Source organism: Neoarius graeffei, chromosome 3, assembly GCF_027579695.1.
Source record: "Neoarius graeffei isolate fNeoGra1 chromosome 3, fNeoGra1.pri, whole genome shotgun sequence".
Lineage (NCBI taxonomy): Eukaryota > Metazoa > Chordata > Actinopteri > Siluriformes > Ariidae > Neoarius > Neoarius graeffei.
This window is the reverse complement of record NC_083571.1, coordinates 14,421,555-14,440,364: the sequence shown is the minus strand read 5'-3', so window position 1 is coordinate 14,440,364 and position 18,810 is coordinate 14,421,555. Positions and strand designations below refer to the sequence as shown.

Sequence of the window (18,810 nt, the reverse complement as noted above, 5' to 3'; positions counted from 1 at the left end):
ACCATGAAAAAAGCCGTTATTATTATTATTATTATTATTATTATTATTATTATACATACAGATTCTCTTTTCCAGTTTTTGATTTTCTCTTGTAAATATGTGTGAAGAATATCGAATGAAGTTTTTATAGCCTTTCAGGTGTTCAATGCGTCTTTCTGTTTCCCAGCAAACAAAGAAATGCTTCTACGCATGCGCAGCAGAAAACTCTCTCATTGGATATTCGCATCAGCACCAACATGTGATGTCATGTTGTCTTGACAACCATGCAATATCGTAAACCATATTCAACGCTCATTCCCTATTGGGGAGAGTGACTTAATGCACATAGGATAAGCGATATGCTAACAATATTACATGCTATCAAACCAAATGAATGAAACCCGCTAGAAAGGAATAGAACACGTTTTTAATCCATTGAAAAAGTGTCCTGTATGTAGAATAATTAGCCAGTGTTTTCCCACTGACTAAATGCACGTTGTCAAAATGGCGAACCGGTTCAAAATTAAAATTCGTTTGATTAACTTGTGTATTTTTTACGAATATGTCCCAATCATATAAAGAACATTACGCAGTGGCTTGAAGATATGAAGTTTATCTTTTTGTGTTGGAAAAAATATATACAGTGGTGCTTGAAAGTTTGTGAACCCTTTAGAATTTTCTATATTTCTGCATAAATATGACCTAAAGCATCATCACATTTTCACACAAGTCCTAAAAGTAGATAAAGAGAACCCAGTTAAACAAATGAGACAAAAATATTATACTTGGTCATTTATTTATTGAGGAAAATGATCCAATATTACATATCTGTGAGTGGCAAAAGTATGTGAACCTTTGCTTTCAGTATCTGGTGTGACCCCCTTGTGCAGCAATAACTGTAACTAAACGTTTCCGGTAACTGTTGATCAGTCCTGCACACCGGCTTGGAGGAATTTTAGCCCGTTCCGCCGTACAGAACAGCTTCAACTCTGGGATGTTGGTGGGTTTCCTCACATGAACTGCTCGCTTCAGGTCCTTCCATGACATTTCAATTGGATTAAGGTCAGGACTTTGACTTGGCCATTCCAAAACATTCACTTCATTCTTCTTTAACCATTCTTTGGTAGAACGACTTGTGTGCTTAGGGTCGTTGTCTTGCTGCATGACCCACCTTCTCTTGAGATTCAGTTCATGGACAGATGTCCTGACATTTTCCTTTAGAATTCACTGGTATAATTCAGAATTCATTGTTCCATCAATGATGGCAAGCCGTCCTGGCCCAGATGCAGCAAAACGGGCCCAAACAGGGATGAGAATTTTCCGCCAATCGGCGGATTTCCGACTTTTTCAGACCAAAATGTAAATCCGTTGAGAAATTTTCGGGGGGGTGGGGGGGTATGGTTAACGATCTGTGGTCACCTTATAACGTCTTGATTCTTGGTGGGCTCCGGGTTAACACACTCGAGTCTTTCGATATGTCGTAATTAACATTCACTTTTGCGACAATGTTCGACTTATTTGCGGTAGAATTTTCGGGAAATCCCATCGCATGCAGTGTATGAACACAAGTACGCATGCTCTCCACGCATGGCTTGCAATCACCGTTCAGAACACTGAATGTCAAGATCAACAAGCAGACTGTCACAACGAAGCTCGGTGATCACATAAGGAAAATAGACGTCCCAGGAAAAGTACTTTGCTCATTGTGTTCTGACATGATAAACTACGCTAGTAGAGAGGCAAGGACTATCGAACTTCACATATACACCAAAAAACACAAAGGTAGGTCGAAAATTATTTTGCCTGTTCAATGATTCATTATATTTATAATGTATATCGCACGAATCAATGCCATGGTGTGTGTGTGTGTGTATAATCTATCTCTGTATATCTTAAATACATGTCATATACAAGTGTATCTTTTATAAATGGGGTTAGCTTATCTAATGTAGCATGTTGGGGAGAATCATAGTATCATATCTACAACCCCGATTCCAAAAAAGTTGGGACAAAGTACAAATTGTAAATAAAAACGGAATGCAATGATGTGGAAGTTTCAAAATTCCATATTTTATTCAGAATAGAACATAGATGACATATCAAATGTTTAAACTGAGAAAATGTATCATTTAAAGAGAAAAAATAGGTGATTTTAAATTTCATGACAACAACACATCCCAAAAAAGTTGGGACAAGGCCATGTTTACCACTGTGAGACATCCCCTTTTCTCTTTACAACAGTCTGTAAACGTCTGGGGACTGAGGAGACAAGTTGCTCAAGTTTAGGGATAGGAATGTTAACCCATTCTTGTCTAATGTAGGATTCTAGTTGCTCAACTGTCTTAGGTCTTTTTTGTCGTATCTTCCATTTTATGATGCGCCAAATGTTTTCTATGGGTGAAAGATCTGGACTGCAGGCTGGCCAGTTCAGTACCCGGACCCTTCTTCTACGCAGCCATGATGCTGTAATTGATGCAGTATGTGGTTTGGCATTGTCATGTTAGAAAATGCAAGGTCTTCCCTGAAAGAGACGTCGTCTGGATGGGAGCATATGTTGCTCTAGAACCTGGATATATCTTTCAGCATTGATGGTGTCTTTCCAGATGTGTAAGCTGCCCATGCCACACGCACTAATGCAACCCCATACCATCAGAGATGCAGGCTTCTGAACTGAGCGCTGATAACAACTTGGGTCATCCTTCTCCTCTTTAGTCCGAATGACATGGCATCCCTGATTTCCATAAAAAACTTCAAATTTTGATTCGTCTGACCACAGAACAGTTTTCCACTTTGCCACAATCCATTTTAAATGAGCCTTGGCCCAGAGAAGACGTCTGCGCTTCTGGATCGTGTTTAGATACGGCTTCTTCTTTGAACTATAGAGTTTTAGCTGGCGACGGCGGATGGCACGGTGAATTGTGTTCACAGATAATGTTCTCTGGAAATATTCCTGAGCCCATTTTGTGATTTCCAGTATAGAAGCATGCCTGTATGTGATGCAGTGCCGTCTAAGGGCCTGAAGATCACGGGTACCCAATATGGTTTTCTGGCCTTGACCCTTACGCACAGAGATTCTTCTAGATTCTCTGAATCTTTTGATGATATTATGCACTGTAGATGATGATATGTTCAAACTCTTTGCAATTTTACACTGTCGAACTTGCTCCACTATTTGTCGGCACAGAATTAGGGGGATTGGTGATCCTCTTCCCATCTTTACTTCTGAGAGCCACTGCCACTCCAAGATGCTCTTTTTATACCCAGTCATGTTAATGACCTATTGCCAATTGACCCAACGAGTTGCAATTTGGTCCTCCAGCTGTTCCTTTTTTGTACCTTTAACTTTTCCAGCCTCTTATTGCCCCTGTCCCAACTTTTTTGAGATGTGTTGCTGTCATGAAATTTCAAATGAGCCAATATTTGGCATGAAATTTCAAAATGTCTCACTTTCGACATTTGATATGTTGTCTATGTTCTATTGTGAATACAATATCAGTTTTTGAGATTTGTAAATTATTGCATTCCATTTTTATTTACAATTTGTACTTTGTCCCAACTTTTCTGGAATTGGGGTTGTATATTTCTGATAAAATTTTAGGTATGATACCGTATATAACTCTCCTACTTATTGCTAATTTCATAGGGGGGGAATTGCTGGCATGTGCCACGCAGGAACGTCTGCCGAAATTTTTTAGGCCGAGATGAACTTATAGTTTTTGATTTAAAAAAATTTTTCAATATGTAATGCTAATTGTACATGCCTGTTCTTTAATTCAAAATCACCATCTTGATCTTCAAATTGACCATATGGTATATGCATTACATTACACAACATCCTGTCCAGATAAAACCTAGTTAGTACACACAACAGTTGAAAGGGAAGTGATAAGTGATGTTGAATGTTGCCTGCTTAATATGCAAGACCTCCTGCTACCATGATAACATCAGAAGAAAGCTTAAGAGAATTATATGATAGAACTTTTTTCTGGTTTGCACTTCACTTTAAAGGATTAGAGTATTCAAAGACATGAATAGCAAAAATGCAGAAATATAATACTATTTATATTAAAAAGTGCATTGATTTTTTTGAAATCATTAAATGTGAATTGATTAAAAACAAGTCTGTTGTACCATATTAATCATTTTCACCTGGTAGTCCACCAAGAAGGGGAATTTATTTCCAAATACATTGCAACTTTTTGCTGATAAAATTAATGGTTTTGGGGTTAAAAAAAAAAAAAGCCAAAAATCATTAGCTCCCACTCCCTGGGCCCCCACCAGGGTTCTGCCCCTAGGCCCCGCTGGGTGCCTGCGGCCCCCAAACCCCCGGCTTTTTTTCAGACTTTTTTAATAGTTTTCATTCTCATTCCTGCCCAAACCATGATACTACCACCACCATGTTTCACAGATGGGATAAGGTTCGTATGCTGGAATGCAGTGTTTTCCTTTCTCCAAACATAACGCTTCTCATTTAAACCAAAAAATTCTATTTTGGTCTCATCCATCCACAAAACATTTTTCCAATAGCCTTCTGGCTTGTCCACGTGATTTTTAGGAAACTGCAGACGAGCAGCAATGTTCTTTTTGGAGAGCAGTGACTTTCTCCTTGCAACCCTGCCATGCACACCATTGTTGTTCAGTGTTCTCCTAATGGTGGACTCATGAACATTAACATTAGCCAATGTGAGAGAGGCCTTCAGTTGCTTAGAAGTTACCCTGGGGTCCTTTGTGACCTTGCTCTTGGAGTGATCTTTGTTGGTCGCCCACTCCTGGGGAGGGTAACAATGCTCTTGAATTTCCTCCATTTGTACACAATCTGTCTGACTGTGGATTGGTGGAGTCCAAACTCTTTAGAGATGGTTTTGTAACCTTTTCCAGCCTGATGAGCATCAACAACGCTTTTTCTGAGGTCCTCAGAAATCTCCTTTGTTCGTGCCATGATACACTTCCACAAACATGTGTTGTGAAGCTCAGACTTTGATAGATCCCTGTTCTTTAAATAAAACAGGGTGCCCACTCACACCTGATTGTCATCCCATTGATTGAAAACACCTGACTCTAATTTCACCTTCAAATTAACTGCTAATCCGAGAGGTTCACATACTTTTGCCACTCACAGATATATAATATTGGATCATTTTCCTCAATAAATAAATGAGCAAGTATAATATTTTTGTCTCATTTGTTTAACTGGGTTCTTTAGGACTTGTGTGAAAATCTGATGATGTTTTAGGTCATATTTATGCAGAAATATAGAAAATTCTAAAGGGTTCACAAACTTTCAAGCACCCCTGTATAAACCTGGTATAAGTGCATATAAGGTTGTTGATGATAACGGTGGTAAAATTGTTGACATTAGCGTCAACCTTTTTATAAAATGGCCAGTTCCCAAAAAAAACCAAAAAACAAAGAAAAAAAAGTTTTGATCCAAAACAATACTAATAATGTGAATCATTATTTCACATGTACATCCAGGTCTTCATGATTATTGAAATTTTTCTCTTCGAACACCTCCAGATTGTCCGCATTGCTCCCGTTTTTGCAGCTCCCAGCACAATCTTTATTTTTTCCTGGATATGAAGCTTATCCCAGAGCTACACTGCCACATAAACGCTGATGAAAAGAGCTTTCAGATGAGAGCTCAGTTACACAGTTACAGCCGGTCAGAAAGACACTCCAGCTTCTAGTACAGCGGCCTTTAAACCAGCACTGGGGTCTGAGGGTATCTTCTGGCACTCTAATGATTTTGGCATGCTCCGATTTTCTTGTCAGTTTCAACAAATCTAAGCGGCTTTTTCAAAGTCATATGACTTTTTTTTTTGTATTCAGCACAAGCTCAGCTACAATAATATCCATGTCGTATGTATGTCATGACTGTACTTTTAAAAAAATAACAGATAAATGAAGATGTTGTAAAAGTGCAATTCCAGCGTTATGGACGTGACACTTGAACTCAAAATGGCAACAAATGACCCAGTGCATGTTTTATTGTCTCCCAGTATTTAAACAGGTGTTGCATATTTTAAGGCTGTACCATACTGGAGAAGTGATAGAACAAGAACAATTCCCATAGTACATCTAGGGCATGCCAGAAAATGCCAATAAAAGATGCGTTATGGACGTGACAGAAAAAGTATCACTTTTCTTGGGTGACTGTACATTTTTATCAAACTCTGTGAAATTGTAAACCTAATGTCGAAATGGAGATATCCATTTGATAGAGGGGTCCAAGGTGAATATTAAAAAAATCTTTGTTTAAAATATTTTGTATTTCATGCAGAGTTTCGGAAGGAAAAGTCAGCGTTATGGATGTGACGAAATTCCGTTATGGATGTGACGCGTCTGAAATAGACATGGCATATGTTTAGAAAATCAGCAATTTAACCACCATAACCCTTTGAAAAACTCTCTAAATATCAGCTAAAACTATCAAAGTTCTTAAATAATATTTAGGATGGCTATTGTTTTGCTGTTTTGTGGATTTTAGCAGACATTTCTGTGGCTTGTGGCAATAATATAGAATTGTACATGATCAAAGTTGATTTTAGCTTGGGTTTTACATTATAAGAAAGAAAGACTGACAGTGACACATTAGGTTGGTTACAAATTGGTTCAACTTATTCACATCTGTAAAATACAGGCCTAGGTGATATCTCTGGGAGTGGTTTTGATGTATTACATGTTGCTTTATTTTTGCATGGTGAGGTTGACATTTACATGGAATTGCCCAAAAAGCAGTTTTAGAGCTGTGTTGGAATGTGTGAAAAAAACGTGACCTTTCCCATTGTGTTGAACCGTTTTGGTCACCTGAGGTGATTCTGTTCGGTCTTCGGAATGGATCAAGCACAAAAATTTAAATCTGCTGCATTGATTTGGACAATTAGCTGGCCATCAAAAAAATTCATGTCGTATTGTTTTGGGATAAAGGGTTGGCAGTGGGAGGAGTATGAGTGAAAACCCCTTCCACTGTCATCTCTTAATCCCATCAGGTCAGGCGATCAAAAGAGTTCGTCACAATGGGTACGGTCATGTTTTTCACACATTCCAACACCGTTCTAAAACTGCTTTTTACAACAGCTTCATTTATCTGCTATTTGACTTTATTTTGGTATTTGACTCGATTCAGTGCGTCTTGAAATGAACTCTTGTACTATTTTACTCAGTTCAGAGCCACAACCAACTCCGTTACACAATTACTCTGTAATTTTGCTCCCACTCCAACTCCAAATTTTACTCTCTAAACTCAAAGTAGAGTAAAATTAACTAGTTTTGAGGAAAATACTTTTAACTCTGGAAAAATTGCTCAGTCGTTTTTCCTGTGTATGCACTACAGCGCACAGATCAACCGACCTGCTCATCAGAAATCGCAGAAATATTTACACTTACTCTAGTTCAGAGATTCTCAAACTGTGGTGGTACGCGGGCTCCATTCTAGTGGTACGCCAAAGAATCACTTAATTAAATATAAATTTAAAAAAAAGTGAAATACTATCCATAATATCCAAATGGATGAAAATATCTTATCAACCGATGACAAGGAAATAAAAGGAAATACAAATTAAGTTAATAATTTAAAAAAGTTTGCAAGTGCTTCTGGGTAGCCATACATAGCATACGTACGCATTCCCGCCGGTTCCGCTGACAGACGGTTATCCGACATTGGTAGACTAGGCTGTGATGGGAAAAGGTGGAGGTGGCTTTGCTAATTATGACGAGTACGACAAAATTACTGTCGTGGCTTAAATCCGCGAATGGGAGCGTGGATCAGGAGAGAGGAAGAACTGAAGAGGACGTGTGTGAGCTGAGCGCAGATGCTAATGACAGTGGCAAAAACAGCCCCAAAACTGCTAGCAAACAGCAGAAACCAGTAAGGAGGAAGTATGACGAAAAATACATAAAACTGGGATTCATTTGGAGCGAGACAGAGGCGCTGCCCAGGCTGCAGTGTGTTGTATGTGGGGACGTTCTGAGCAATGAGTCCATGAAACCGTCGCATCTCAAACGGCATCTTACAACCAAACACACAGCACTAAAGGACAAACCAATGGATTTTTTTAACGAAAACATGATGAACTGAAGCAGTCCAAGTCCACCATTCTGTCCTATGGTACACCCGTAGCCAAAGCACAGGAAGCTTCATATCGTGCCAGCCTCCTGATCGCCAGAGCCGGTAAGCCGCACACAATCGGGGAACTGCTGTGTTTGCCATTAGCCAAAGAGATGACACGTATCATGTGTGGAGAGAAAGCTGCCAGAGACTTAAACTTTTATGTGCAATTAATTTTATTTGATTCATTATTTAAGGACAGTGTTTTATTTTCCTATATTTAAACACAGTGTTACTGTTCAAAGTACTGTGCGTAATGTTACAGTGGCCAACAATATTAAATATACTTGTTAAATAAAACCTCCGTCTTGTTTTTAATGAATACTTAGACCTACTGTATTTTAATGTTGGTCATTATGGTGGTACTTGGAGAGCCAAGTATTTTCTGAGGTGGTACTTGGTGAAAAAAGTTTGAGAACCACTGCTCTAGTTGATCTTCGGCCGGATCGAGTCGAAATTAAAAATAAAAATAAATAAATAAATAAAAGGCACAGCTGATCACCAGTGTCGCAGTTCTCAAAATTGAATTGAATTGCTGTCCAGAATCATGAATTGAATCATTGTCCTGAAATGGAATCGCTGTCCTGAATCATCCGAAGCACATAAGTTTTACCTCCAAATAGCTTAAACTATGACTGACAGATTTCATCCTGTTTACGGTGGGCATTCCCACCGCGAAAGAGAAACCAATCGAAACAGAAAGCATGAAAGTGATTATCCTGCTGTTACCATGTGAACAGTCTTTTATGAATGTGTAAATGGGCGCTCCGACTCCGGTGTGACTGAGTAAGGTGACTAGTTTTATGTTTCATCTAATTTAGGTAATTTAAAAACTATAATATTATTTGGCAGCGGGCACATAGGAAAATATAAAGTTTCTGTCAATATGTTTATAATGCTGGTATAATAAAAACTCGCGAAGATATTTATCTAAGTACATGACCTACTCGGGGGCGGCACGGTGGTGTAGTGGTTAGCGCTGTCGCCTCACAGCAAGAAGGTCCGGGTTCGAGCCCCAGGGCCGGCGAGGGCCTTTCTGTGTGGAGTTTGCATGTTCTCCCCGTGTCCGCGTGGGTTTCCTCCGGGTGCTCCGGTTTCCCCCACAGTCCAAAGACATGCAGGTTAGGTTAACTGGTGACTCTAAATTGACCGTAGGTGTGAATGGTTGTCTGTGTCTATGTGTCAGCCCTGTGATGACCTGGCGACTTGTCCAGGGTGTACCCCGCCTTTCGCCCGTAGTCAGCTGGGATAGGCTCCAGCTTGCCTGCGACCCTGTAGAAGGATAAAGCGGCTAGAGATAATGAGATGAGATGACCTACTCGTTCTAAACCTGCCGAGCTTCGTCAGCAAAGCTCTCGACCCCAAAGGGTTAAACCAGTGCCTTTAAACCAGTGTTTATTTTTCTACTGTTTTCCTATCGGATGCCTCTGCCCCAGTGGGAGGCTGATAGATGATTCCATTACACACCCTGAATGAGGCTCTACTTAACTCTGAAAGTGACCTGCACTTTATAGATTGATGAGTGCAATCTACAGTAGAAAGCATGTCTGGCATCTCGAGTGCGTTCTGCGTCCCCTGCGTCTTTCATCAGAGACGATCCACTAAACTATAGTATCTATAAAACGCCCGATTCTGTTCAGTGCTCATGTTTTCGTGCTTTTCATGTTTCATGGACAGTGTGTCATGGCGTCGTCGTGACAAATTACCCATGATCCCATATTTTGTCTCCATCTCCAATGCCAAGCAGGCTGCGCCATACTTAAGTGCCCATGCTAAATTTGATTAACCTTTTTTACGAGTCTGGATGTGTGGGCAGAGCTAAAAATACTGCAGAACATTGACTGGCCAATCACACTCACTTCTCTACCTGCACAAAAATATTCAGTAGTATATTTGAATATATCTACATATGTAGTGTCTACCAAAATTTCTTACTCTTTTCAACGGTAATTAAAACAGTTTTCTTCAGCGTTTGTATTTATTTTTCACAGTATTGTTTTCTTTTCCTAATTTTTCTAGTTCGTGCAAAACCCAGAAGGCTTCCTAGCGACTTTATTTGCACCCTACGCGGTTAGAATATAATAAAGCTATAATTAGGTTAGCAAAATTTTATATCGCAATATTTTTCTTTCTCTGTGCATTTTTCTGGAAATTGTTCTCTTATTGTTCTATGCATTATGGAATTATAATCTCAAGTTAAACATAGTTTCCGTCGATCCTCAATTCGCTTTCCGAACTTCTAATACTGAAGGACTACTTTGGTTTCCTCTCAGAGCTGCATTGAGAAACAGATCAAGCAGATGATTTATCTCATGGCTTCATGACATTAAATAATAATTTTTTATTATTTATTTATTTATTTATTTGTGCTTTGAAGAAACAGAAGATATTGCGAATGTTTCTTGCATCATCGCGGAGGCTCTTTGCTAATGAATATTAACTGACATAGGCAGTCTGTTTTATGATTTTATGAATATTAATGTCGAGGGCTGGACTGTGGGAAAACCACCTGAGGTGGAGAGGCAGACGAAGATTCTAGGACCATTCACTAGCATGATTTTTAAACAAGTTTTATGTTTTTAAATAAACATTTATACATTGAGCATAACGCAAAAATCACAGAACATCATATGAGCACTTTAATACACTTGATATTATATTAAAACCTCAAAATAAATCACTTCACGCCAATTATGTGCTTGACCTAGATCTCGCAGCAGATTTGTAATGAGTAACGTTTTAAGGCAGTAAGTCCACAGAATGGGATAGGCTGACAAGTTTGTATACAGGGATACGGTCCACATTTAAACTGTGAGCTTGTTTTTGTGATGCAGGTTATGAACATCCGGAAGGTTCTGAATCGTCTCGACAAGCCACAAGGACTTTACCCGAATTACCTGAACCCCAACAGTGGACAGTGGGGACAGCGTAAGTCTGTCTTGTCTTTTTCAGCATCTCTCTCTCTCTCTCTCTCTCTCTCTCTCTCTCTGCTGTCAGTACAGGAGTAACAGGAACGGTAAAGGAAAAGTGCATTGTAATTAAATGGCATCTCTCAGGTGTCCAGTGTAGCACCTGGTCTCATTCAGCGTTCAGTTACCAAACTACCTCTGCAACGCTTCCTCGCCTCCCTTTTCCTCCGCTTTCCTTTTTTCAGAACAGTTCAGCCAAATTTAATTATAAACTAGATAGATAGATAGATAGATAGATAGATAGATAGATAGATAGATAGATAGATAGATAGATAGATAGATAGATAGATAGATCAAACTTTATGTGTAGTGTCTGTAGTTTTGCACTGGAGTTAGGAGGCTTGCAAATTAGTCTAAGTCATGGCCTGATGCTTAGAGAAGCAGCTTTGGGACCAAATGGTTGCTGGTTTGATTCCCTGGACTAGCAGAAATGGCTGAAGTGCCCTTAAAGGATATGGGACATGAAACATAAAAGCACGCTATATCAGTTTCTTTCCATTAAAAATATGAATTAATTGCATCAACAAATACAAAATCATCTATTAAATTCAGCAAAATCGTTATATTCGTGATGATTATATGGCATTTCTGCTCGACTTCCGATATGCATTTTTTGCAACCGGAAGAGCCGCTGTCACGTGATCATACGTCACAAAAACTTTCGGGCACAGCACAAGCGGGTAGATGAATGGAGAAGTGGATGACAAGAAAATTGTTTTTATAGTCTTTAAAGTACATTGAACATCATGGTGTATTGTGCTGCTTATGGTTGCAATAATTCCAATGGGAAATGCCCTGGAGTAAGTTTTTTTTGCATTCCCCAAGGACCCGAAGCTGAGGAAAGTGTGGGCTCACCTGCGCATGCGCAGTAGGCTTCGCGCATACGCAGTAGGCTTGGTAGGATAACTTTACAGAACACCCGTTGAAAAAACTTTGCACCTACTGTTTCCCACAAACTGTATTCGGACCATTTCACTGAGGATTCTTTCAACATTAATACTCAGGTACTGAGCGATATTAATACATGAAACAGGAAGTATAAGGATGAGAAAAAAAAACAGTTTAAATCGGGAAGCTGCGCACATTTGCGCCAGGCTGCACAAATGTGCGCAGCTTCCCGATTTAAACTGTTTTTTTCTCATCCTTATACTTCATGTTTCATGAATTAATATCGCTATTTTTTTTTTTTAAATCGGATCTGCGCAATTCAGCCGTGAAAAAGGCGGCATCCGCCGAAAGGCGCGCTGTTTGCATCCCTGCGGAGGCCAGGGGACAGGGCAGGAATATTTTTGTTGATATGAGTGATCCGGTGCGATTTCGCGACCCCCCTGTTGAAGACCTCTGCGCTAAGCGACTGAAAGCCGAGGTAAGGATTAGTATTATAAATTTGGGTGTATCAATTATTGATTATCATAATTCTGACTCGTTTCGCCATTTTGAATGTTTTCATCTCGGACTCTGGAAGCATTGTATCTCAATCAATCTCGAAAAATATCAGCAAAAAAAAAACTAGCTTGCAACGGACTTTAGCTAGATCTATGATGAACTTTCAATCTATGATACAAAAATAATACTTCTTTCAACAGTTCATTAGCCTTTGAGCAGAATTGTTTTTAACTTACCAGGAAGTGTTATCCAGCCGACCGCTTTCAGTTTCATGAGGGCTGAATGAACTCTCACTCTCAGAATCATCTGACCCGTCAGAGTAAAGACAAGATCCATGTTCATGTGAATTTCCAGCTATCGGTTCGAATTGATAGGGTCTAACTTCACATCTCTGTGAAACATCGGGAATGTCACTGTCGATGGTGTCCATTTCGGTAACCTGTTTACATTAGATTCCCAAGCGCTGGCTCCTTGGAAAGTTTTTGTGACGTCACGGGTCACGTGACCACCTAGCTCATTAACGAACCCTTGTTTTACGCTGATGTATAAAAAAACTTGAATAATGTGATGATTTTCACATTTTTGACGCCCTGCAGTGATTTAGATGGCATTTCTTATGTCCTTTATACATAATTATGCCCAGGTAAAAATCCATGTCCCATATCCTTTAAGCAAGGCACTGCTCCCCAGGCTGCTCTGGGTATGTTGGACGTTGCTCAAGCGTGTCTGCTCAATGCCTGTAATGTTATGTATACAAAAGGACAGTGCAGAGCCAAATCAAGCTGTTTTGAATCATTTTGTTCCTCAGCAGATAGTTATACATCACTCAGCACCAGAATCACACTCAGGTAGGAGGTGTGGCCTAAAGTTTAAAGGTTGAATTGTATGTTGTATATGCAAAATGAATAATATTGAACAATTATTCACCTAAGGTGAAGTAAATACCGGTGAATAATAATCAAGACGAAGTCGAGGTTATTATTCACCGATATTCACGTCACCTGAGGCAGATAATTGAGCATAAATATACAGATGATTATTTCAAAAAAATTAAAAATCACATTTTTTAAAAAATGATTTATTTCAAACTTCAAAAGCAGCATGCAAATGTAATAACGGCAGGGTTGTCACTTATCTATGCCGAGTCACATAAAATACTTTGTTTTGAAATAATAATAATAATAATAATAGGTTCAATTTATATAGCGCCTTTCTCAAAACCCAAGGTCGCTTTACAATTATAGGCAAAAAAAGAAAAAAAAAAGTCCACCAAATAGAGGTCAGGATGTCATTCCAGTGGTGTAGCAGCCACAGTCCCACCAAAAGGCACACGAAAACAAGTCCCACACCTCCAGCACAGCCGCTGTGACGCCGCCGGCAATATCACTCGGAACACCACGCCATGGATCCACAAAGTGAGCACAGAAGCACCGCCACGCAGAGCGCTGTATGTCCCAAACCGCCTGCACAGCCGCCACGACACTACTGAGCAACATCGCTCGAAGCATTAAAGCACAGAGTGCTGGACAACCATGATGTTAAAATGAGCAACGAGCTCGCTGCAGTCCATAGCTGGGAGCACAGGCATCACCCACAGCGAGCCAAGGCCTGGAGGGAACCAACGCCCAAAACTGGGTCCGGAGCTACACCACAACTGGCGGACAAAACACTCAAACAAACATCAAACTGCACAAACACACACAAAAAAATAAAAAAAAAATTATTTAAAAAAAGGACAGAAAGTAAAATAAAAAAAGCTCTAGTAATAGATAAAATAAATCACAATTCTGTCAGTAACAGCACTGAAAACCTGAGTTCGGAGCAGCCTCCAAACATGGATGCTCGGGACTATACTTCCCAAGCACCACAGCTCCCCTCGTCACCAGAATTCTAACCTCAACACTTGTCTCTAATTTACCTGCAATCACCTTCCCTATATAAGCTCAGCTCTCACACTCTGACTTTGCAAAGTATTGTTCTGTCCCCCCCATGCCTGACTTTAGTGAGCCGTTTGACTATCTTCCTGACTTCCTGTTACTGAACTCTGTTTACGTTTCTTTCTGACTACGTTCTCTCGCCTGATCTCTGATATTCTGTTCGCCGATCAACCGACCCTTGCCTGTCCCTCACGTCTCCAGTTTCCTGATTTGGCTATGTTTACTGTTTGTGACACACCCGCTCTCCCCTGCATTTGCATCCGTAAGTGCCTGCACCCTGACAAATTTCACCTTACCTTTGAATAGTTTTCGACCAAACTTCATAGCATCTTTAGTGCTTTTAGGAGCAACATTTTCTTTCATCATTTGTAATTCTTCCTCACTTATGGTGATGAAGCGATTGGTCACCATTTTGCCGAGTTGCCCAAGGTGATTATCAAGAAATAGTCTGAATTTCTCGACCAATCAGTGTGCACGATTTCCTATAATCACCTCTGTATTTATACTCAAAATAAATGTTATTCATCAGTAGGCATGTAACGATTCACCCAATTCATGATATGATTTTCCACAAGATATATTTTTTTATTTAATGAAGGAACATTTATTCCAAACAAAAACTTTTGTTTCATTTTCTTAATCACCAACAATAATTATTTATGCACATTTGTAAAGGTATAATAGCCTATTAACTAAAATATTCTTTTGATTAAAAATCAAAACGTTACTAACAGATAGGCCTTTTCTTAATAAACCTTTCTGAACATTTGGATGACCTTCATTTGCTTCTCTTTATCTTTCAGCAGTCTGTAAAAGGAGAGCTCCGATTTCTCATTAAATCTATTTGTACAATTACACAACAGCTCTTTCCTATTTTAGGTCTGTTTTTTGTGTGTTTTCACAGCATTAGAGCTGTGTTACTTCCAAATACGGTGAAGTCACACAGTAGTATTCCTACTACCGTACATTATCACGCCCTCTGCTGTTTAAACAATGCAATTACCACTTGGAAAACTAAGAGATTCCTCAGCCTGATAATAATCATGATTCATTTTTATTTCATTGATATAAATCATAAATTTGTGTTGTGGTTTATTGCTGCACAATATATTGTTCATTATATGTCTGTTCAAAAACATTTTTTAGAGTTCTATCCAGAAAAGGTTGTTGCAACAAACACTCATTGATACTGTAACTATAATGTGTGATGACGCACATCTATAATGCACACTGGCAAGCTTGATCTGGCTTTCAGTAGAACTGCGTGTACATGGTGAATTTTTTTTTTCTTTTTTTTCTTTCTTTTTTTTTTGTACCACAAGACACTACGGCTACAATGGGCACAGACTGAGGGGAAAAAACGTAGCCTGGTCTTTTTCCAATCTCCACCTGTGCAGATTCAGTGATCCTGTGCCCAGTGTAGCCTCAGATCCCTGTTCTTGGCTGACAGGAGTCGAATCCAATGTAATCTTCAGTCCACCTTAAGGTTCAATGTGTTGTGCATTCTGAGATGGTTTTCTGCACACTGCAGTCATAAACAAGTGGTTATTTGAGTAACCATTGCCTTCCTGTCAGCTCTAACCAGTCTCATCATTGTCCTCTGATTCAGAACACCATTCTGTGTAAATGCGAAAGACTGTTGTGCATTAAAAACAAATTCCAGGAGGTCAGATCAGTCGTTTCTAAACTGCTCAAATTTGGCTCCAACAACCAATGGTGGTTTGTCTATGTGTCAGCCCTGCGATGACCTGGCGACTTGTCCAGGGTGTACCCCGCCTCTCGCCCATAGTCAGCTGGGATAGGCTTCAGCTTGCCTGCAACCCTGTAGAACAGGATAAGCGGCGACAGATAATGGATGGATGGGCTCCAACAACCATGCCACAGTCCAAGATCACATTTTTTTCTCTATTCTGACATTTGACGTGAACATTACAACCATGTGCATGGATTAGACGTGATCTTCTAGCACAGACCCATCATGTAACTGCTCATATCACAGAGTAACTCATATCACAGTTAAACACATCAGACTTGAATAGCTTCTGCAGCTTATAGCCAACAACTATGTACTCGTTGTTGGCCAATGACTTTGCTGTCATTTTGTCGACAGCATTTATATGATGTGCTAAATTAGTAACTTTGTTAGAGAAGTTTCCTTTATTCTTTTAACCCCTTCAGACACAAGGAAAAAGGCTATGGAACTTGATGTATACAATTGTACACATTATGTCCAAAGGGGATAAGTATTAGCGCACTTAACTAGCTTGCTATATGTTATTAAATTAAGTTAGCTACCATATTTTAGTTTAGTTTCCAGGCACTAAACTGGAGCTTTTACAACCCCAATTCCAAAAAAGTTGGGATGCTGTGTAAGCTGTACTGTAAATAAAAACAGAATGCGATAATTTGTAAAATCATGGAAACCCTATATTTCATTAAAAATAGTACAAAGACAACATATCAAATTTTGAAACTGAGATTTTATTGTTTTTTGAAAATTCTATGCTCATTTTTAATTTTATGTCAGCAACACGTTTCAAAAAAGCTCGGACAGGGGCCTGTTTACCACTGTGTTGCATCACCACTTTTACCAACACTATGTAAACTTTTGGGAATTGAGGAGACCAATTGCTGTGGTTTTGAAAGAGAAATGTTGTTCCATTTTTGCCTGATATACAATTTCAGTTGCTCAACAGTCCGGGGTCTCCTTTGTCATATTTTACTCTTCATAACACGCCAAATGTTTTAAATGGGAGACAGGTCTGGACTGCAGGCAGGCCAGTTTAGCACCTGGACTCTTTTACTACGGAGCCATGCAGTTTTAATAGATTACTTGCAACCACGTGATCAAAATGTGCTACGTCATGAGCGTCCGCCATGATGGTGGATATACAAACCAGCTAGGATGACAGCCGCTGAAAGCGTGTCTGTAAACAATGCTGAATTTTCTCAGTATTACCACAATTTGAACGATGGAGAGAAGCTAGATATGTAGTTTTGACCCATATTGTTTAAAAAAGTCAGGCTTTTCTGAAGATAAGACGCTTCTACCGACTATCAAGTATGAACACAGGTCATTTTGTCCCATGACCATTTCGTCCAAAACCTTTTTCATACGCACTATCAGTTATTTTATATTTCAGGTATTTGTTTGTTCGAAAAAAAGGAGGAATTCGCAGTGGAAGTTGACCGAAGCAAAACGCATTTTTGTGAAGCAAATGAGTGCCATGGTATGGATCATATTAAATCTTTAGGCGCCGAGCAACGCTCTCGCAGGGGCTTCGTTTGTGAATCCCGGGCCAAGGCACGGTCCTACCAACCCATGCTCTTTCAAAGGGGGAGGCTTAGAGGGAGGTGCCTATAAAATTTGGCTTCGCTCCAAGCTCCGTTGGCCAAGTTATTAATTTTTAAAGCTGGCTGGATCATGTTAAATCTTTAGGCGCAGAGCAGCGCTCTCATGGGGCTTTCATTCGTGAACACAGGAATACCTAAAATATAAAATAATTGATAGTGTATCTGAAAAAGGCTTTGGACGGAATGGTCATTGGACGAAGTGTCCTGATCCCCTCATCTCCTTTCCGTACTAAGCTTCAGAGTTTCCTTTTTCCGAATCACGGACGGAATTCTAAAAAATTGGAACATGCCACAGTCACGAGTACTGTTGTGACCACAACCATATACAGCACAAAGATATGGCATAGCTAAAAGAACACTTAAAGCAGTGGAAAAACAAAGAGAGTTGTGCACACGTGACTGTGTTTTGTATGGAATGTCACTTGACCCCGCATTTGTATCTCCACCAACATAGTCGACATCCGGGTTTCTATTTTGCTTTGACGTCACTTGCAAGTCAAGGATATGTGCAGAAAGCAGTTTGGTATTGTTTTGCTGAAAGAAGGAAGGCCTTCCCTGAAAAAGATTTTGTCTGGATGGCAGCATATTGCTCTGAAACGTGTATATATCGTTCAGCATTAATGATGCCTTCCCAGATGTTCAAGCTACCCATGTCATGTGCACAAATGCACCCTCATACCATCACAGATGCTGGCTTTTGAACTGTGCACTGATAACAACCCGATGGTCCCTCTCCTCTTTAGCCTGGAGGACGTGGTGTCCATGATTTCTAAAAAGAATTTCTACTTTTGATTCTTCAGACCTTGGGACAGTTTTCTACTTTGCCTCAGTCCATCGTAAAAGAGCTCAGGTCCAGAGAAGGTGCCGGTGTTTCTGGATATTGTTTATATCTGGTTTTAACCCTCATCCTACCATGCTATTTTACACCTTAATCTTACCATGTGGGGTCCGTTTGGACCCCAATACTTTTCTTTAAAATTAAAGCTTATAAAGACAAAATCACCAGATAAGTTTTGTTCAGAACATCTTGTATTAATAACAGCAATACACTAAAGGGCCCAAGGCATAAAGAACACAC

At 39.6% G+C, this 18,810-nt stretch overlaps 1 protein-coding gene across 1 annotated transcript in view; it reads left to right on the top strand.

Moving 5' to 3' along the window:
- The window catches only part of man1a1 (mannosidase, alpha, class 1A, member 1), a 370,371-nt gene that overhangs the window by 308,756 nt on the left and 42,805 nt on the right, over positions 1-18,810 (top strand). Inside the window, exon 7 of the mRNA XM_060916425.1 lies at positions 10,921-11,014. Coding sequence (XP_060772408.1) covers positions 10,921-11,014 — 94 coding nt within the window. The remainder of the gene's footprint in view (positions 1-10,920; positions 11,015-18,810) is intronic.